The sequence below is a fragment of the Gallus gallus genome, chromosome Z, assembly GCF_016699485.2.
Source record: "Gallus gallus isolate bGalGal1 chromosome Z, bGalGal1.mat.broiler.GRCg7b, whole genome shotgun sequence".
Taxonomy (NCBI): Eukaryota; Metazoa; Chordata; class Aves; order Galliformes; family Phasianidae; genus Gallus; species Gallus gallus.
The window spans coordinates 20,696,249-20,718,312 of record NC_052572.1 but is presented as its reverse complement, the minus strand read 5'-3'; the positions used below and the strand labels follow the sequence as shown (position 1 = coordinate 20,718,312).

The 22,064-nt window shown below is 43.3% G+C and overlaps 1 protein-coding gene across 1 annotated transcript in view; it reads right to left on the bottom strand.

Moving 5' to 3' along the window:
• RGS7BP (regulator of G-protein signaling 7 binding protein) overlaps window positions 1-11,833 on the bottom strand; it is a 37,521-nt gene extending 25,688 nt beyond the window's left edge. Inside the window, exons 1-2 of the mRNA XM_001234191.7 lie at window positions 11,638-11,833; window positions 8,899-9,065 (exon numbers count right to left, since the gene is read on the bottom strand). Coding sequence (XP_001234192.2) covers window positions 8,899-9,065; window positions 11,638-11,796 — 326 coding nt within the window. The 5' untranslated portion in view covers window positions 11,797-11,833. The remainder of the gene's footprint in view (window positions 1-8,898; window positions 9,066-11,637) is intronic.
• Window positions 11,834-22,064: the final 10,231 nt, after the last annotated feature.

Below are 22,064 nucleotides of genomic sequence, written 5' to 3'. Positions count from 1 at the left end.
TGCCATCTGCTGTTGACCATCCACAGAACACAAAGCCAGATGACTGCTTTGAATTATGACACTTCTGTTCTCCCTTTTTTCCATCTCTAGTAACTACTTCGAATATAAATTTTAAAAATAATTTTCCAAAGGACATTCCACAGAGCACTTGTATGGCCTGGATAACCTACGTTATGTTACCTATTTGTAACATAAGTTTCAGCATTTCCATATTCCCTCAACAAACAAACAAACAAACAAACAAACAAAACTCTAAGGGCCATTGAGACCAAAGAGAAAATATTTTGTTAGCTCCACAGTGTGACTGCTGTACTGGAAGCAGTGTAAACTGAAAGGAAAACAGTTCATCAAGAAGATTATTACTAAGCTGCTCAGAATAAGGTAATATTTGAGATTCTGCATACATCAAGTCCTTCTAGAAGTGCTCTGAATACAAATAAAAGTCTTCCATTTGAAACAGACATTGTAGTATAATGGAAGTATTTTACACAGCCTCACCATGTATTTCACAGATCCAATCTGTACAAGCAGTTAAGTTAAAAATCACAGCTGAGAGACTGAGAAAGCCTGAATGTGTCAAAAAAAAAAAAAAAAAAAAAAAAAAAAAAAAAAAAAAACCTTCCTAGAAGGTTTAAATTTATATAAGGAGAATTTTTTTACAAAACCATCTGTTGCTAAAACGTGTTCAGGAAGCAGCATTGTAGCATAAGGAACTTCGCATTTTTTTCCCTTCAAATTTTTTAATCCTGCTCTAGTCTCTATTTCACTCTGCAAATTGGTATTATATTTTCGTCACTCTGAAATGACTGTTTCTGCTTGGAGATACCTCTGCAAAATCTTCCCTGGACATCCAGTATTCTGCATTAACTGTTGCACAGATGCATTAGTAATTTCCAATTGAATGATGCAAAAGGAATAGCAAGGCCATATGTACACTGTTTTGTTAGGTCTGCAGCTAAATTAAATGCCCAGAACTTGTGGAAGTAATTGGAGATTGCTGTATAAACATGGCACATTTTAGTATTCTGCCCTTTAACCATTTCCCATACTGGCAAAGTTACCAGCAGTTCATTTGCAACCATCTCTCCTACCATGATAGAGATACAAAGCATCAGCTTTTATTTGCTCATTCACTGAATGCAAACTTGTTTTATCCTGATACAAAAAGGCAGCTTCTTCAAGAACTTTGAGTACAATATGACAGCATTTGAATTCTTATGACAAATCCACAGACAAGAAATGTTGTTCATCCAGAAAGAATTCATAATAAAGAAAAGAATAATAAGGTAAAAAATAGAACAGAGGAGGGAAAAGAAAGAACTATGCAGAATCAATTGTTCATGTGTAAGTAACCGAACCTACTATTATTTCTCCTATAGATAAAAATGATGTAGAAAATCTGAATGTAGATATGCAAGTGTAACCAGCAAAGAGGAAACAGCATCCAGTGATAGTAGATATAACAGTAGGAACACTTCAGTATATGTTTAATTTTAAAACATGAATTTGCACATTATTTACTTGACAGTACTGGAACGATTCCTGGTTAAGGAATGCTTAATTTGATGCTAAGATCTGTTGAGACTTAATGATTTGATAATGGTTTCGAATATTTAATTGTCATGAACCTGAGCGTATCTACAGCTGGATACTCCACAATTCCTGAGTTAGCTGTAGTGGAATGCTGCACATGAGTGACACAGGTGAGTGTGCTAGTGGAGGACTTAAAATACGGCAGCACCTTACTTTTTGGAATCCCATTCCGAGCTGGGATCCAGAATGGAGTGCTTGAAAGTGGAAGTCACGTCAAAAATGGAAGGCAAACAACCCTAAACCCGCAGCCTGCTCCAGCCCTAGACCAGGGTTCTGAGTAGGTGAAGAGTTCAGCGAGCTAAGATCAAACTGCTAAAAACCACTTGGCACTCTGCTCCTCTGCAACTTGCTGTGTTTTATCTGCCTAAAAGACAGAAAAATCATAGTAGCAAGGACTAGAATGCAGACTCTCATTACTACCAAGGTATTTCCTTAAATAGGTTACAGTGTTCACCCACAGTGGCACCACTTGAAGCAGAAGCAGAGTGAAGACTCTGCACCGCATCGCTCCCTGGAGCACTGTCCCAGCTGGGCAGGTGATGGCAATGTGCCCTCCTTGCCCTGCAGTTACCTCTCTGTTTCAGGTCACTCCACAAGGGAAAAGCTACAGGGCTCTGCTCCTGCCTATCTGCAAATAAACAAGTGATGAAGATGATGTCTGTCCTGCCTTCCCGTCCCACTTTCGCTTGGCAGTAGTTTGGAATTCTGGGTGTTGTTCTGAGACGAGAACAAGCACACTAAAAGCAAGTTGACTCAAGTTCGACTCTGGTTTAGAAGAAAGTGGTATCTGCCTCTGTGTTCTGTCAGGAGCCCAGAATTGTCAGTGTGTGTTAGTATGCTCTGAGGATGTTCTGTTAGTGCCTATGAGATCAACCCTGTCAGAGCTTGGACAAGGAAGAGTTGCCCCACTTCTGCCTGCTGATTAGGCTTACCCTTAAGCAGGGTGCTAAGCTCCCCTTCCACTTTGTCAAAATAACATGACTTTGTGTCACTGCAGATGTAGAGCTTTAAGGTTTTTCAAAATCGTTGTTTTGCACAGGGAAGTAAATGCTAAATGAAATTTTACATACGTCTGCCCTTGACTGAGTCTGGCTCCCAGTTATGAAAGGCAGATCTGTAAAGGGACACATTAACACTTTGTCTATTGATGTCTGCACTACCAATGTGAGTGCAGCTCCAAAGACAAAGATACAAAGGAAAACTGAGGCTGTGGAGGTTAGCTATTTTGAGAACCCTAGTTTTGGTAAGTAACCTTGTATTCTTCTCCATTATTTGCTTTCCAAAAATTTCCCTATTAGAACTTGAGGTATCTGATCTAAATGATTTCTTTTTCTTCTTGCTACTTAAATTGAGTAAACATTTTATTCTCAACAAGATAATCCATTTTAACTCAGTTCTATAGAAAATTGTCTCAGCTTTTCAATGCCTTTCCATTATTTTAGGTGCACAGGGTTTGTTGTAAACTTAGAGACATTTTGAACGTAGTGAGAGCAGTGTCTGTGAGCCTTAGCCTTTGGAGAGAGGAGCAAGCTATTGCATATTTGCCATGCGCTTCTTCATCTGCAAGGGGTAAATTCACTGTAAATCCATATCTGAGTTTCCTTCCCAAAACATTCCCAGGTTTGCTTTCTTACAAGCCATCACGTTATTTTTAATACTCAATTATACTTCCAACAGGTCATACTCTTGTTATCACAGTGCAACCTCTCTGGAGCATTTACTTTACTCTTAACTTTTCACTTGGCTGTCAGAACACTAACTGTAACTGAGGAAGAACACAAGGGCAGTGCCTTTAATTCAGATCTCCAGAGATCAGCATTAATCTCTGGCACACACACTTAGAGAGGGAGTTGAGCGGCACTGATTGTAAACACAGCTGGGGAGGGCAGAGATCTCCATACATGCTGCATAGTTGATACCTGGCTTGGGTGAGCCTTAGTTTGTTGCTCTGACTTTTAACATTGCCTTATTTTTGATTCATGATTATAAAAATTCTTCCTTGTTGAGCTGAGTGTTGCCATGTTCTGTTTCTGCTGAGCTATACTGTCTGTCAGCAGTGCTTTCTTTAACATCTTCGGTTAAACAGTTAACATGGTTTCTATTACGTCTGTCCTTAATACAGCTCTCATGAAGTTAGAAGCCTGTTCTCTTTTTCTCTTGACTTCTAAAATACTTCGGAGCAGACCTTTTTTTGTTTGCACGTGTGCTTTAGTAGGCAGACAATCATTCTGAAGTCTGATTATTTAGGAAAAAAATCAGACATGTTAATGAAAATACAGCTACAGCTGGGTGCCAACAAAGTGTCTGAACACAACCTTAGGAACTGATCTAATAATAATTATGCCTGAGAACCTACCCCCTAATGCCTAAGGAAAGCATCAGAAATCTACTGTAGACTGTAAAAGGAAACAAAAGTGGAAATGAACTAGAACTACTACGGCAACACTATGGAAGCATTTCTATGTGTTGCAAGAAAGACAGGAATACCATCAGGATGTTATTTTTAGGTCTACCGACTCAACTTCACATGAACTCAGGGGAAGTTACATGTAACAACTGTATTGTAAAAGTAACAGAAACACATCAATGTAAATCCTGAGATCCACTGAGACTTCTGTCACAGGCTGAGAGGACATCGAGAGGCCACCTAGCCCCCCTTCCTGCTTAAATCTGCTACAGCAGGTCACTGAGGACCCTGTTCACTGAGTTCTGGTTATTATTTTTAAGTAGTGGAACTTCTTCCTGGAGCCTTCTCTTCTCCAGGCTGAACAAGCCCAGCTCTCTCGGCCTGTCTTCACAGGAGAGGTGCTCCAGCCCTCTGATGATCTTTGTGACCCCTCTGTGGACTTGTTCCAACAGCTCCACATTCTTTCATGTGCTAAGGACCCCAGGCCCAGATGCAGAACTCTGGACAGGCTCTTATGAAGGCAGAGCAGAGTGGGACAATCCCCTCCCTGGCCCTGCTGTCCTCCCCTCTTTCGATGCTGCTCAGGATGCAGCTGGCCTTCTGGGCTGCAAGTGTACATCCTGGCTTGAATCAGATTTTCATCCACCAGGATCCAAATCCCCTTCACTGTGGGGCTGCTTTCAAGGAGTACTCTGTCTGTACCATGTATTTGGGATTCCCCTGACCCAATCTCAGTTCACTGAACTTGACCTTCTTGAACTTCATTAGGTTCACATGGGCCTACTGTTCATGCCTTTCCAGGTCCCTCTGAATGTCATGGCTTGGTTCTGTCCTATCATCTGCACGACTCATCTTGGTGTCATTAGCAAACTTGCTGAGGGTGCACTCAATCTCACTGTCTGCATCAGTGACAAAGATGTTTAAAGATGTTAAAGAGCATTGGTCCCATGATGGACCCCTGGTGAAACCACTCATCTCCAGTATCCAGCTCGAAGTAGAGCCTTTGACCACAACCCTCTGGCTGCGACCATCCAACCAATTTTTTACACACAAAAAAGTCCAGACTTCAAATTTATATCTCTCCAATTTAGAAATATGGATGTGGTGTGGAACCACACCAAAGGCCTTGCACAAGTACAGGTAGATGACATCGGTTGCTCGTGTTTCGTCCACAGATACCATCACTCTATCAAAGAAGGACACCAGATTAGTAAGGCACAATCTGCCCTTGGTCATGCTGTACTGGCTATCTTGGATCATCTCATCATCTTGCATGTACCTTAGCACAGCTTCCAGGAGGACCTGCTGCATGATCCTCTCAAAGCACAGATGTGAGACTTCTATTTCATTCAAGAAAAAGCCACTGTCAACATTTATATTAGTCTATCAGAGAGACACGGTCAGTTTTAGTTTCACAGTGCCAAGTGTGCCCAGAAATACTTGCATTATGTAAGCATATCAAGTGCTTGAGAATATGAAAGGGACATTTTAAAAAGTCTGTACACTTGTGCAGAACTGTGCCTCAAAATGCATTTCTGAGTTATATTTCTATTCCCATCTCAAGCTTTTGACAAATCCTGATCTAAAATACCATCAGAGTATTTACCAGCCAAAAAAAGATTCCAAAATAGAGCTTTGCACATTTCTTTTCCTTCTCCCTCTTGTTCCAAACATTTTCTCTTTCCTTTGGTTTATCTTTAGAAAAAAGTGCTGATCATTTTCTTGCTGCTGTACCTCCTCTGAGTTTCACGATAACTTCTGATACTACAAGACACATAACGTAATTCAGACAAGATACTTAATTTATGATAATTTAATAGAGTAGAAAATGCAATGAAAGAACCAGAGCTTGATCACAGCCCTCAGAAGATAGCATCATTAAAAATAAAAAAGAATTTTCCGTATGAATTATGAATACTGTGAGCAAAAATTGACCTAGAGTCCTGGAAGAAGTACTGAAAGAAGAGCTTTGACTTTAATTCCTAAAAGATCATTAGCCAGAACTAGAATACTTTCATTCAGTTGATTTCTATTTCTAATCGTTATTCCCTGAAAATCATAATGCTGGTAAACTCTGCTATCTGGGAAAATTTCACCTCTCTCCACCAGTGAAATATATAACAGAGCACGTTTAAGAAGAGCATGTGACAGCAATGAGGACTATAAAGCCAGAGATGGAATTTGAAGTTTCCCTTCTTGATAAACTTAACCTCAATTAATTGATCTGTAACGTTTTTAAACACATCACAGATGTAATTATTCATCCTCAGCATTTTCTAAGTAGAAGATCCTCCTACGTATACAAATTCTGAAATCTTATGTGAGCTTGTGTTGGTCAGGTACTGACTGTTCAGATGCAGCCTTTGACTCAGGAGATTCCTAAACTACTGACTGGGAAGTGCCAAGTATACGAGGGAAGGCAATGCTCTATCTACACTGCTTTTCATATATGTTGTTTCTCCCCCCCCCCCCCCCCCCCCCCTATATCTCTGCTACTGGCTGCTGTCAGATTTGGACCACATCAGGTGATATGCTCCAACTCAGTCCAGTCCCTTAAGGTTTTATGTTTCCTCACTACTTCCTTACTTTTGTCATTCCCTCCTTCGCTTTCCTTTCTCCCAGTTTAAAATTTAAGTGCAGTTTTCACTTACTCTGTATGCCTAGCTGAACTTCCTTGGATTGTGTATCAGTGTATACATCTGTTACAGCTACAATGGGCATCTTCTCTTGTTCATATTATATGTCTGTCCTTCCCTGACACCAGAACTTCCCAAAGCCAAAGCTTTTTCTTCCTCTTGACTTCTATCCCCTGCACTTCCTAATGTACCATCTCCACCTCAGCATTTTTTTCCATACTGTTATCCAATGAAGTAATGCCAACTTCCTGAAAGGTGTTGCCCTGCAACAGCTCAGGATAATTATGGACCAAAAGAATGTTACTGACTGAATGCCGATATGTAATGAAATCTTAAAGCTGGTAACACAATTAGTTAACTGTTATAATTCTCTCTGGCTGGGAAAGCAATAGGCAAGGATGGCTATCTTGAACAAGCTTCAGAAGACGGAATCGGTTGTGTTATCTGGAAGTCTGTGGAGCACAGGGCTGCTCATTTTAAATTAAAGTAGCAAGCCAAATGAGCCTTTGTCCCATCTGCTGACTACCAGTGATTTGAGAGCAGCACACCGCCCTCCTGACTGTTTGATATTGTGGCTGATTTAATACATTCCTGTCCCTAAATATTTTTCTTCTCGCTACATTTTCCTCTCACTAAACTAAGTTCCAGATCCTGTGTCATACGCACAGCATCGTTCTTCGGTCTGAATTACAGACTGCACCTCTATTTACCACTCTTCTCCTTCCATTTGTGTTCTGCACTGAGTCCCTGCTGCACCTTCACCTCCCGTCCCTCCTCACAGACACGCCACACAAGTGGAGCTGGCTCATATGCCTTCCCTCAGCTGTAGGAGGGTGAGGCTGTGAAGCACATCTTGCAAAATGTCTGTCAAACTGAACAAGTCATTTCCAGAGGGTTTCTAACACCTACCAGTTGTTATGGATATCACATTATTATCTCAGTTATTTAAAATAGTTTTAGATTAGCTAAATGTCAATCTCGTAACAACTGCAAAACCTTCAGGACATCTTTGTGTATATGACAGACTCCCAGCTGTGAAATGATTACTTAAAGAAGCTTTCTGTTTTAAAATGAGCCTGCATTTATATTTTTCTTTAGCATAAAAAATAAAGAGTAAAAGAAAAAACCCAACTTACGTTCTGCCATTCGAATGTATGCTATGTTTATCTCTTTACTGAGTCTGAAAGTACCCCAAATCCATTTCATTACTTGTTTTCACTTGTTTTCACGTTCTCAGTGCTACAGCTGTTGAGGTACTGTGTGCTGGTTACTGCATTCTTTGTTGGGTTTTTTAGTTAACTCTCCCAGACTTTAGTAACTTCAAAGCATCTGTTGTGTTTCAGGAGGAAATCAGAGTTTGTAATATCAGCACAAGAGACTTTGCACAAAATTACTTCTGAAGAGATCAATAGTTCTACTAAAATGACCGATCGGTCTTTTTTCCCATCTAGTTTGTTACGGCTGTCTTCCCCTGCTCACTAAACCTGTGACAGGCTTCCCGTATAACTGGTGAAAGAAATACTGTGGGGATTGGGCAGAGCTGTTGAAAACAAAGATTTCACAATGGTTTGTGTTGGGCAAGGCAGGAGCAGGAAGCTGTGACATGGCATGGTAAGAGAGACAAGGCTCAGCGGTGGGTGTGTTGGTGTCACATCCCTGTCACCTGCCGTGAGTGACCCACAGATAGCTGGCCTTTGTGAAAACAGCGTCAATTCACTTCTGAAAGACAGTAATTCTAACCCTACTTATCTTTCCTGTGGCACAGCCTCAAGTAGGTGATGACACACGATGATACATTCTGTCGCCATGGAAAGGAGTGCTTATGTCGTAATACATGAAGTCCATGAGAGAATAAATTAAAAAAATATATACACTGGGAAAGCTTCAATCCTTATCTCAACACAAATAATTTTAAAAAGATGCAGAAAGTAAACACAGGCTTCACAGCAGTCAAACTCTATGAGCCCCCCTCACATAATTTTCCCCTAATTTTGTCAAGTTTCTAGTAGCACTGTTACTTGTTTCTGACTCCTCCATCAGGCACACCCAGCAAAGGCCTGGGAAGGCAGCTGTTGCAACACTGGTGTTAGGAGTCAGGGCTTCTCCCTTCGTCTTTTCAAGCTGTCTGGTGATACAGGGAAAAATCCTCCTCACTTACATAAGGGCATCACACGAAATCAGTGAGATATCATCTCTGACACGGGACTGGGATTTGAATGTGCCCAAGAGTACAGCTTCAACTAAACACAAGCAGGCTCCTACCCGGAAATTGCCGCTAGCTTCTGGTGAGCCTGATAGGCCATCTCACATCCCCGGGTCCGGGTTTTGTGCATTTCTGCATGCAGAGATGGGCAGGTGACAGAGACATCCCCAATGGAAATCACCAGCTCCCGGTACAGGGCCACCTGGGTATTGAAATCCTGGACGAGCTGAAAAACAGACGGTGTGCTTAGGTGAGACATTGAGCAACAGTGATAAAAACAGCCGCATTTTTAGAAACACACATCCAACCTACAGCTTCCAGGGAGCTCCTGCTGCTCCCAGTCTCACAGCACATGGGATCAAGTGCCTGAGATTTAGCGAATGACGACGGCCTCCCTGCCAGCTGCCTCCTGTGTGCTACAAACGCTCATGTGCAGGAAAGTGGTGTTTCTGCTTCTAATCTCTGCAAGTGTGAGTTATTAGTCTTAAATACTAAGCAGACAAAAACAAAACAAAACAAACAACAACAACAACAAAACCCACCAAAAAAAAAACAATCCCCGACAAACAGCTGCTTGACTAGGAGGTTATTTTTTTTTTTTGCTATCAGTAAGAGATGAAAATTTCTCCAGAAATGACTGCCTCTGTTCCTCTTGCTTCCCGATTAACGGCACACTTAGGGATTGCAGTGTCTGCTTTTACACCAGAGATTTTGCTAATTTTGTAATGACTTCTGTTCTGTCGCCCGCCTCAAACCCACATTTCAGACCTGAAATTGATGGGGAATCACTGTCGGGGAAGATGCACTGGACAGGCACTTCCCATGCAGGATTCTAGTAAACACCTTTCCCACCGTGGGAGCAAAAAGCAAGTAAAGAGGTAAACACAGATTTCAACCTTTCCTCAGCAATCTGATACCCATCAGACACACCGGGATGCTGCTGGATGCCCAAGTAGATTCACAGTGACGGACAGACCATGGCTGTTCAGTTCCGCTGACTGCCTGTGTGGGATGGTATTTTAAGGAAACAAAGCATTTGCTGTCTGCTGGGAGAAGCACATCAGAACATTTGCTCCACATGGTGGAGGGGGTGGAAGGGAGCATTAGAACAAAATACGTATCAATTTGTTTTGCCGACTTGACCTCCATTTCCAAATTATAGAAACAGACAAGAGTAACTGCTGATAACTGCAGCCATCATTACCGTCAGGATTTTGGTGTGTCCCACATACCAGCATGGCAAAAACTCTACCTACCAGCTTCAACAAATGTGAAAGTCCAGTCCTCAGACTGCCATACTCAGAAAGAGAAAATAAATGAGCTGCTTCTGCAGGAGTTTTACATTCTGGATCTTCGTGCTCGTAACTGTAATTACTCAGCTGGACTGAGGATTGGTATCAGGACCCCTTTTTTTGGCCAGGCTTTCTCAAACTGTAAGGTTTCACTGCTTCTGGAGGAGGTAAACAATGCCCCCGTCTCACCAAAAACCCACACGACAGACAAAACATTCCAACTCTTCACATCTCCTATTCCACGTAGCTTAAGAGCACAAGAAATGAGTGGAGAAAGGGTACTACATCGTGTCACAGCATAACTGTTCCGCATCATAAAAAGCAAAGAGACCCTCATCCCATACCAGTGAGGCAGACGCATTCTGCAGGTTCTCACCTGACATCCCCTGACCCAACAGAGGACAAACTGAACAGCCTCAGCTCTGCCAAGGAAAACAAAACCACACTGATGCTGCAGCACCAAGACAGAACAAGAGAGAGATCTCTCATTTTGTCTCCTGAATCTCACTGCATTTTGACAGTCCATCGGTAAATCATGTCATGTTTCTAATCAGAATTTTACCAGCTGAGGAGTGAAGAAACAAAGCTGGCACTCGTGTTTGACCACCCAAATTAAGCTCCCGAGAAGGAGCAGAAAGGCAGGACGCAGCGGGATCCACTTGTTGGTTGTATTTATAGAGCCACGGTGGCAGCTTTGTTCCCTGGTGCTCTGGCAGGGCTACTTTAAACCTGCTGCCGGTTTAAAGTATCGGCGTGGAGATCTGCCAGCACTGTTCGTGTATCAGAGAAAAACACTGCCAGAGCCCGGCAGAGCAGAAGTAACAGAAACGCTTCCAGCGCTGTTGGACAGAGCTGCAGCAAAGCTCAGATCTGTCAGGTGAAGTAGCAGCAACACATTTGCTTGCTATTTCTGTCATGAGAGAGAAGGGGAATTCTGAAGCCCAGCGCCAGCTGTGGAGCCAGAGACAGGAAGTATGGCACCGGCCTGGGGGAAGGCACCGGGACCCCAGCAGTTTGAGCATGAATGGAGAAAAATGCCGTGGTGTGCCATGTGACGGTCCAAAACTAACATGGATGTACCCGAGACCTACACCAGCTGCTCTGGGGAGGACAGTAAGCACTAGCACCTACAACAGGGACAGAGTGTTGCTGCCTCAAATTCTGCATCCCGTTTAGCATGGTTTTATGGTAGGAGGGTGGTCTGTGCGCACTGATGCAACAGAAGCGACGGCTGACCGGTTCGGGCTCGGTCTGAGCAGAGACCTGGCCGGATCCAGCGGAAAGCAGCCGACGGCTGTGGGCAGCGCTGAGGGCTGCGGCCCAGCGGACCCCGGACCCCTCCCTGCACCCTCCACCTCCCGAGTTCGAACCGCCCGAGCGCGACAGCGCCCTGCGGGGAGCGCGGCTCCACCCGCGCCGATGGCAACGGGGAAACCGGCGGGAGCGGCGCTGCGGAGGGCCGCGGAGAAGCGGAACCCGCGAGCGAAGCCCTCCGGCGGTACCCACCGTCTTGCAGTCGTCCAGGGCCCGCTGGTTCTGGGAAGCGCCCTCGGAACCGCTGCCCCGCCGCTCCCCTTCGCGGCCGCGCGGCGAGGTCCCGCTGCCCGGGAATATGGAGGCGGCGGGGCGGGGGCGCTTCCTGCGCCCGCTCGGTGCAGAGCTCATGCACGCGCATCCGCCGCGCGGAGCCGCCGCCGCCGCCGAGGGGGCCCCGCGGGCGCGGGCAGCGCCTTCCCCGCCGCCTTCCCGGGGAGGTGCGCGCCCCGCGCCGCTCACGGCAGCGAGCGGAAAGCTGGCGCCTGCGGGAGAGCCCGGAGAGCGCCCTGCAGCATCGCCCCGGCTACCGCGGGGAGAGGCGGAGGGGCCGGCGCCTTCCCTCCTTCAGCAGCATGTCAGTCCCCGCGGAACCGCCCCGCCGGCGGCATGCCCCGCCGTCCTCCTCCCCGGCGGGGGGAGGAGGGGGGGGGGTGGGGGGCGAGCGCGGCCGTGCCCGGCGGAGGAGGACTTCTCCCATCCAGCGCCCGCCGCAACCCGCGCCCGCCGCCCGCCCCGCCCCGCCCCGCAACCGGGAGCCGCTGGCGGGGACCGCGCCGGGGGCGGTGGGTCCGCGTGTGCGGGCGGTGTCAGCGCCGCGCCGGCTTCGTAGGGCGGGAGCCGGAGCGGGGCCGCCCCCCCCCTCCCGCGCCTCGGGGCCTCAGCGGAGCTGGTGCCGATCCCCCGGAGGCAGCCTGGAACGTGCCTGGCGGGGTCACCGACCGCTCGCGATTGGTTTCTTTGGCTGACAAACACCTTATCTGGGGCTCCAAACAAACCCTTGGAGGGTGCGATGCCACCGCGCCCGCTCCAAATGGCTCACTGTGGCGAGGGTTAAGTAATAAGCGATGGGAGGCACTGCTCCCGCCGCGCTCAGTGGGCGCCGTGCGGCAGCGCTCAATGGGGGCTGTGCGCTCCACCGCCGGGTCGTGTCCGGGCCAGCAGCTCTGGCTCCTGGGGGCACTGCCTACCCTATGGAACAACGTTCATTCTTCAGAACGCAAAGTCGCTGAGCTTTATCTGTCAGCGTAACCCTTTGTGTCGGTGCTTTCTGACAGCAGAACACTACGCGCATCCCATGCACTTCCCTGCCCAGGTGGCGGCACAGGGATGGGCCGATGCTCCTCCAATGGCAGCGCGTAAAGCGCCCTCCCGCCCTCCCGCTCAGCACCTTTTCTGCTTTGAAGCCCCTTTCAGATATTTCTCGCCACTCTCTCAGCGATAGGCGTGCAGTGCTTCTGCATCAGCGCTCTGCAAAACCGAGCTGACTTTGATAGTACGGTGCTACATTGTAAGCACGCTGCTGGATCCTTGGGCCCCAAGCAGCAGCAGATTGCCATGTGCAAGGGCTGCTTTAAGGGCGCCACATTTCGTTTCCGTAGTAAACTTAATTCTGTTACTCAGGAAATAAATGCCTGGATTCAAAGCTGCACGAACACAGCTCTGAACCAGATGTCACACTGATTCCACACACAGACCATTACCTCGTGACAAGAAAAATAGTTAAATGCTGGCACACAGCATTTCCTTCTCACATTGTCTACATGTAACATAACATGTGCTTGTAAGGGGAAATTAAAACAGTGCTATGCTGCATTAATGTTAATGTTTCAATCCTTGCTCATATATCATTTCAGTCATGAGTTCCAGTCTTATTTTGTGTCTCTAAGAGCTACTGGAATACCATAATAAAATAATACTACCAATAAAATAATCATCAACAACAGTGAATCTACCAAACAGCACAGAGAGTCTGCCTCCGCATTCCCTATCTCAGCTGTGGTTTGGTCCCTTAAAGTCAGTGGCAGAAGTCCCATCAACTTTGGCAGAAATAAGCACTGATTGCAAACCTGCCCCGAGCAAACTCTGTGCTGGGTTCTGCCCTGCAACCACACTCCGAACAGTCCTGATGCCCTAAACCAATTTAGGGCACTCCTTTTCTTTTCTGTGTGTCCACATTTGAGGTGGATCTAGTGATTCTTTGGTGATTTGTAAGACCGCCTGCTTACAGGACTCTTCCAGCTGATGATATTCAAGTAAGGTCATGGAGCAGATCACCTCGAGTGCAATCATGCAACGTGTGTGGGACAGCCAGGGGATCGGGGCCAGACAGTATGGTTTCATGAAAAGCAGGTCCTGAGTGACCAACCTCATCTGCTTCTATGACCAGGCAACCCATCTGGTGGATGAGGGAAGGGCTGTGAATGTGATCTGCCTAGACTTCAGCAAAGTCTTTGACTCTGACTCCCATGGCATTCTCCTGGAGAAGCTGGTAGCCCATGGCCTGGACAAGTGTAGTCTTCACTGTGTAAAGAACTGGGTGGATGGCTGGGCCCCAGAGAGTGGTGGTGAATGGAGTTAAATCCAGCTGGTGACCGATCATGAATGGTGTTCCTCGGGGGTCAGTACTGGGGCTGTCCATTTTTAATATCTTTATTGATAATCTGGATGAGAGGATTGAGTGCATCCCCAGTAAGTTTGCTTACTGGCAGGAGGTGTCAATCTGCTTTGAGGGTAGGAAGGCCCTACAGAAGAATGTGGACAGGCTGATAGCTGGGCTGAGGCCAATGGGATAAAATTCAACAAGACAAAGTACTGGGTCCTGCACTTCAGTCACAACAGCCCCAACAATGCTACAGGCTTGGGGCAGAGTGGCTGCAAAGATGCATGGAGGAAAAACAACCTGGGAGTGTTAGTGAACAGCCACCTGAACATGAGAAAGCAGTGTGCCCACGTGGCTAAGAATGTCAATGGCATTCTGGTTTGTATTGGAAATAGCATTGCTAGAAGGAGGAAGTGATCCTCCCACTATAGGTCACACCTCGAGTACTGTGTTCAGTTTTGGGTCCCTCACTACACTACAGTGAGGCCCTGGAGTCTGTTTAGAGAAGGGCAATGAAGCTGTGAGGGCTCTGGAGCACAGGTGTTATGAGGAGTGGCTGAGGGAGCTGGGATTGTTCAGTCTGGAGTGGAGGAGGCTCGGGGGGAAACTTTATTGCCCTTTAAAATGACCTGAAAGGAGGTTATGGTGAGGTGGGAATTGACCACTTCTTCCAGGTAACAGCAACAGGAGAAGATGTGGTGGCTTTAAGATGTGCCAGATGAGGTTCAGGTTGAGTAATAGCAAACATTTCTTCTCAGAAGGAGTGGTAATGCATTGGAACAGGTTGTCCAGGGAGGCGATGGAGTCGCTGTCCCTGGAGATTTTCAAGAAATGTGTTGGTGTATCACTGAGAGACATGGTTAGTGGGCATAGTGAGAATGGGTTTGTGGTTGGATTAGATGATCTTAGAGGTCTTTCCCAACTTTGCTTATTCTATGATTCCATGATCTCTGGAAGCCTGACAGAATGGTGTGCCCCTGATAAGCCGTGGGGCTGTGCCTGAGGGGCATCGGCGGAGCTATCTGGGATGCAGAAGGTGGTTGGAGCAGGGCTTTGCCTCTCCCTAGTGAAATTCTTAAGCAATTTGTAAGGAAATGCAACTAAATATGTAGGTTTCTCTATACACATCCTGCATTTTAATTCCAGAAAAAAGATCGGAGATGGATTTTTTATTTTCTTTTGTCCTATATCGTAATCTTTGCCTAATCCATTTATTTCTCTGATCATTGGTTTCTGGTAACATCTCCCAAGGGTGAGTAGAATGCAATAAACCAGGAAATTATGAGAGAAACACTGAATTGCTGGGAAATGTGAGGAGGTGACATTGGAGAAAGCAGGAAAGGGAAGAAGAGACGGCCAAAAACAAAAAACAAAAAAAACAAACAAAAAATCCAATAATAATAATAATAAAAAACCATTTCTGTAGAAAGAAGGGATAGAAGAGAAAATTGAGAAAATCAACCGGTAGTGACGAAAATAAGGAAAGTTATTCTTCAGGACCTCAACTGGGCAGAAAAATAAAGAATAAATTTTAAAGTGAGATTGAAAATGAAAAATTAAGAATAACAACAGAAACTTTTCCCCCATATTTCTCTAAAGTACATTTTGAAGAAAGTGGGTGCAATGCCTGCCTGAGTAAGTATGGTATATTTTGGTCAGAGAGTGAATCTTACTCCCTGAAAATGCAGGGTCAGATCAGGGCCCAGAGGTTCAGTATTTGATTTTTGTACCAGGCTTCCTGTGGAGTAAAATTGTTTAACACTCGTAAATGACAGTGCAGTGGCGCACTTGAGAATCACAGCTGTTTGTTATTAATTGCTTCCTCCAGCTTGGGAAGTGAGGGGAAGGGTGGCTGCAGAAGCCTCCACCCTGTCTTGGCTTCATCAACAAGTCCTGCATGGACCCACTGCTGGGCCTGCCGGAGTCAGAGAACCCACAGTGCCTGCACACAGCTCTTCAGCATGAGCTCTGAGCAGCAATGAACAAGTCAGATTGCTTCGTGGCATGGATTGCACATCCATCCATTTTAAGCGTCTATTAGTCTAACAACAAGACAGAAAAAACATTATATCTGGTCTCTTTAGAAGTTAGTGCAATGCTTTTGACCCTAAATCCAGTAACTGAGTCTTTTTAAAATGCTTAATAATATGATGGTTGCACTGAAAGTCGTAGAATTGGAGAATCATAGAATCACTTGAGTTGAAAGGGATCCTTAAAGGTCATCTAGTCCAACTCCCCTGCAATAAACCGGGACACTTACAGCTACATCAGGTTGCTCAGAGCCTGGTGCAGCCTGGCCTTGGATGTCCTCGGGGACAGGGCAGCTACAACTTCTCTGGGCAACCTGCTCCAGTGCTTTGCCACCCTTATTGTAAAAACTTCTTCCTTATATCTAATCTAGATCTCCTCACTTTTAGTTTGCAGCTATCTCCCTTTGTCCGTTCCCCACAGACCATGGCAAAGCAATGCCCACTATGTTATTATGTTGGCGTACAACATCAGATGATGCTGATGATATGGCAGGAGAGGCTGAACCTTCCCACCAATATTCTGTCACATGTTGTTGCTGTGTGACAGATGGCAGCAGAGGGGCACTAAGACAAAATGGTTTCTGACATGGAAGTGAGGAAAGACTTATTTTGATTGCAGAAATTGAAACAAAATAATAAATGTGGTCTTTAGTGAGCCTGTAGCTGCCAGTATAGGCAGGATGCTCCCGATTATGAAGGTGTGAACCAACATGTTTAAGCAACAAGATGTCAATGTGCCTTTAATCTGCTTCTGCTTACCTTTTATGTAAGCATTGCAAAACACCACACATGATGCTTAATTTGTGCCCTGAGGATGAGAGATTATTGTGGTGATATTTTTGGCACTTAAGTCAGAGAATGAAAGAAATTCAAAATGAGGCAATCCGGGATATCTTCCCACTTTTTCTATTGCCTTTACAACATTACATGTGTAATTTCAATATGAATTTACACAGAAACACTCTAGGGAGCATCCAGGTAGCAGACAACTGCCTGGTCCAAATGTATCTGGATTTTGGTTCTAATGACAAGGAAAGCTCTGATGGCCCAGGACACTGAATATTTCTTTGCTTTCACTTCCATAGTTCTTTAAAATGTAAAATCAATAATAACATAATGCTAATGTAATCAGAACTTCTGTTATTATGAGAAAAAGTACACAAAATGCTTGCTTTAAAAAAATTATCATTAGCCTTACAAATCTTCAAACTGCAGAAATTAGCCATTATTTCTGAAGTTATTCTGCAAAGAATAAAGCTAATACCATTTTCTCATTACTGAAGTATCAATGAGACAGTTTATCTTTAGCACAGTCAAGAAAACAAAAATCTGTCACTATTTTATCCTTTTAAATGTAGAAATCATGGTATAAAACCAAAGCTAAAACCAAATGGAAGACAAAATGTCCTGTAAGTGTGTGTAAAATAATTAAGAAAAAATACCCCTAAGGCCACAAAGCTCAAGAAACCAAGTAATTAAAAAATGCTTTAAAGAACTAGTTGTTAATTTTTTTTTTTTTGTGATATTGTTTGAATTTCTAATGCCTAAGATGCCCCATGACCATTTTCACGAATGACTGGGTAGCAAAATATTAGAAGAAATTCTTACACTTAATAAATCTGTACATTATGTATGAAGTTGTGAAGGTTAACCTCTTGAAGAGAAGCATTGCTATTAATAAAAAAGCAGAATAGGAACAGCTTTGGATCAGAGCACACCATGAATTTGCAAGGAGCTGTATGACAGAGGAGTGAGAATGTACAGCTCTCACCAAATGGATGTTTAAGAAAATAATTCTACAAGAGTACCGATGCTTTGCTGCTTCCAAAATGCAATGTTTGGCATATGCTCATGTGGCAGACGTGGTGATGGATGCATAGGAGAAATGCGTGGGGTTTGTGGTTCTATATTACATGCAGAAATTGCAGTCTTTCTTCTACTGAGGGAAAATACACTTTTTTTTTCAGAAAAACAAGTGTACTGCTTTGAGAATCTATGAATAATACATAAGAACCGAAACCAAATAGCCTCTATCCTCTTTACTCCTATTTGAAAAACACCTGGGCCAATACAGAGGCCTTCTGCTGTATCTTCTATAAAGCCATGTGCTTTACAGGAGTGCCCAGATGACAAAATACATAGCTATAGTGTCTGTTCGTGGTTGTTCTGTAGACCTATGTGGCTCTCAGAAACAAAGTCCTGTATAAAACTTCTGGTTCAGTCAGTATGAGAACCATTTTGTCACTGTGTCTGCTCTGTCTCCTGCTCATCATGGATCAGGTGCTCAGACATGGAAGAGCAACAAGCATAAGCTACTCACATAGGAAGGGCCTTGCTATCAGGTTATACGTACACATCCATACGTTTTTTAGGAAAGATACAATTTTTCTAGTATTTCTTTGGTTTGAGATTAAACACCAAAGATCCGATTACATTTAAAGAAAGACAAATGTTTTCAAATTCAAAAGCACATCGAGGAAACCAAAATTTTACTGCCGTATCTGATGTGAATACAATGCAAGAAATTTGCTGTTGCAAAGAACAACTCCAATAAAACTCTCAGAGCTATACCCTGATGAAGTGCTGGAAACTGAATCAGACTGACACACGGTCCTCGGCAGTTTGAGTTTGTGTTATAAGATGGTGAGGATACGGTTCAAAACTGGTGAACTCACTGGGGGCACCAGTACTTAGAGATCCCTCTGTCTGCCATGAGAGTTTTGCATCTGTGAAATGCCTTTATGGACTCCTCGATGCCTGCAGTGTTCTGCCCACCATGACTACTCACTGGCTGCCTGCCTGACAGTGATGCTGTAGCCCTACAAAGCCAACTTTATCTGCAGTTTCTGTTATTCCATTTTTAAATGGACAGAAAAGATATGATGTTAATTTAAAAGATGATCACTACTGATCATTACGTTATTAAAATTAATATTTTATTGAAATGAACAGAAATAAATCATATCCTTTCAAGAGCCATAATCTGGACTGTCCTGCAGATTCAATGAATTTTCATGCTTAGAAAACTATTTTCGTAACCACATCTTCATGTTTTCTTTAAATGAAAGCTTAAATTGCACAGAAAATGATGTGTTTTCCATCTAGGAATCATTATGGTATACCACAAATACTGCCTTATATACTTTTGGTATGCAGCAAATGTGGCACAGATCATTTCTACATGAAAATGCAATGTGAGTTGAGGCAAACAGCCAGTAATTTTAGTGGGGAACCTTCAGATCTTTTTCTGCCTTGCAAGTTTCTTTGCTGCTCTGAGAAACTGCAGCAAAATCAATCCATTCTTAACAAACACTTGCTGCAAGTGCCTATGTTGTGCTCATCCTTAATCAGGCGTTATCCATCTGCTTGCACCACGCTTCTCAACCTCCTAAATGTCCATTACATTTCCGTTTAATGAACACACTCTTCAGGTCAAAGCAGAGCAAACAGAAAACTGTTCTTGAGGAATTCTGTGTACTTCTTAGAATTCAGCTGTGCACGTATGACTTATGATGACAGCAATAAGAAATTTCAGTTTTTCTTTCACGGCCTTTAAATATTCAATTAACTTTGAAAAATTCTGGGAAAGGATAAGCAATGACGGTGCTGCCTGAAGTCATTCCAAAGAGGTTCATTAAAAACAAGGAGTTTAAAGGAAACAGAGAACTGAATTAAAGGAATTAATTAATTAATTAATTTAAGGAATTAAAGAATATAAAAAGTAGAATATGAAAATCAACAATTAAGAGCATTTGGTTATAAGTATGAAATCAAGTGGAAGAATATCTCTTCCCCTGGTATTCTTTGGTGGTAGAATAATGACTTCATAGAAGATCAGGATTTCTACTTATTTATTTCACTATTTGCATGATTGTGCAAGTTATATTGAGTTGATTGCTTTGATTTTCTCTCTTTCTCTGTAATCCTTGTTGCAGTGTGGCTGTGCTGTCTTGCTGCTGCAGGCTTGCAGTTTTACCTTTTAAAAGTTACTGATTGTGTATTGAGGAGATGGAGAGATTTACAAAGGAGAGAAGTGCCCTTCTGCTTGTGGTTGCTGCTATACTGCTTGGAAACAGAGAAAACAGGGCAAAGGCTTTGGATGGCAGCATCTGTCTCCTTTAACCCTTCTGCCTTCTTTCTGTTAGGCAGAAGATTAAAGAACTCTTTCTAATGACTCTAACTTGGGCTTTGACTTATACCTTAAAAAAACAGCTTTGTAAGAGTCAAAAAAGTATTAAACACAATTGTTTGCTGTCCACACTCCCATCTGTTTTTTGCTTTTGTTTCTTTCTCAAAGAATAGTTCACTGATTTATGCTCATTTCTTAACATGACAAAAAGAAGTGTAGCTTTGAAGTTAGCGTGTTAGTCACCAAACGAGCAAAATTCAAAACTTTCCATAAATGAGGCCAGAACTCATGAGGTAGGAAAGTTCAATATACAAATGATTTTAAATTACGTTGAACTATATATGTAGACAAAAAATATATTCTACATAATAGAGTTGCAAGGCGATATTCCTAGTTCTGCCTTTGTTATCCCAGGGCAATATGAAACTAGAGAAATCCCATGCATTATAAGTTGCATATTTATGGAATATATGAACCATGCAATGACATCTGTGCATATACTATATCTTCCTGTTCCCCCTGTAGGGCACCAAAGCTAATAGAGAGTAAAGTAGAATGAATAATATCTCAAGATGAAATCAGTGGATTACTCTTAATATTGAACATATCAAATGAAGCTTTCTATGTCACCCAGATGACTGTTTTGGGAATATAATTATTAAATTAGATGTCACAAATCTGAAAGCTGCTCATACTTAGATGAGGATTCATTGGAATCTTGGCAAAACAAAAATACGATCTTTAAAATCATTGAGTAATTATGTATGTGTGGTACATTATTTTGCTATGTTTTTTACCATATAAACGAGAGTTGGCTATGTAAAACTCTTACTAATAGGCATTGTTGTTAACGAGTTGAAGATGAAACTACTAGGAAGAAAACTTCCCTGTTAGAGGAGGTATAACTAGTAGCAAAGCTATCAAGATGCATGAAATAGTAATTCTACTTAATCTTCAGTAAGTTTTGACTTTACTACTTGGGACAGATGATGCAATCTGGTGTCTTGCTCTTCAATCAAGATGTGGGCCACTGGAAAGGAAGGGAGATTCAGGGAGAAAAACTTGTAAGGGTAATTGGAAAACACAAACTCAGTAGAGACTGAACATATTGGAAGTGGAGAGCTGAGGGAGAATTACAGCACTTCTCAAGTACACAAAGTGATGCTGTCAAAGGAAAAAAAATCTGGAATCACAGAAATAGATAATAGATTTCAGCAAAAGTATTCAGGCGAAATGGAAAACTCTCATGATGGTAAGGACAGTGAAGATTTGGATTACTTTCCACAGGATACTTCTGTCAGAAATTACAAATGTGTTGTTTATCATCTATTTATGGGGAAACTGAATTACAGACTCCTTGAGGTCCTTTTCTAGTCTTACGCACCTTTTTGAAGTTACAGAAAATCACTGCAGTTTTGTAAGAAATATTCACTTATAAATTTTTCTTTAGGAAGCAAAAATGCTTTTTCAACTGTCCCCAGTCTTACTTTGTTACTTCAGGGGTTTTATCAACACATGAGACAGATCCTTCCATTGTGTTTGCCGCTACTCCAGCATCATTTTTGCTTACCAGGTTTGTACTGTTGAAAGCAGTTCTTACCCTTTATTTATTGGAAATGGTTTTTAAATACAGTACTGGTGAAGATAGTACTAGTGCTATTAAATATTCCAAAAGTCTGTACGACCTTTAGTGATAAGACTAATGTTGAAGTGGGGAACAAAGGTCGGAAGGGATTAAGAAGAAACGTACTAACATGAAGAAACAGCAAATAAAAAATTTAAACAGCAACAGAGAATATTTGTGAATGATAAAGTGAAATGGAAAGTGGTAAGACAGAAGTTAGTTAGGAATGAAGAT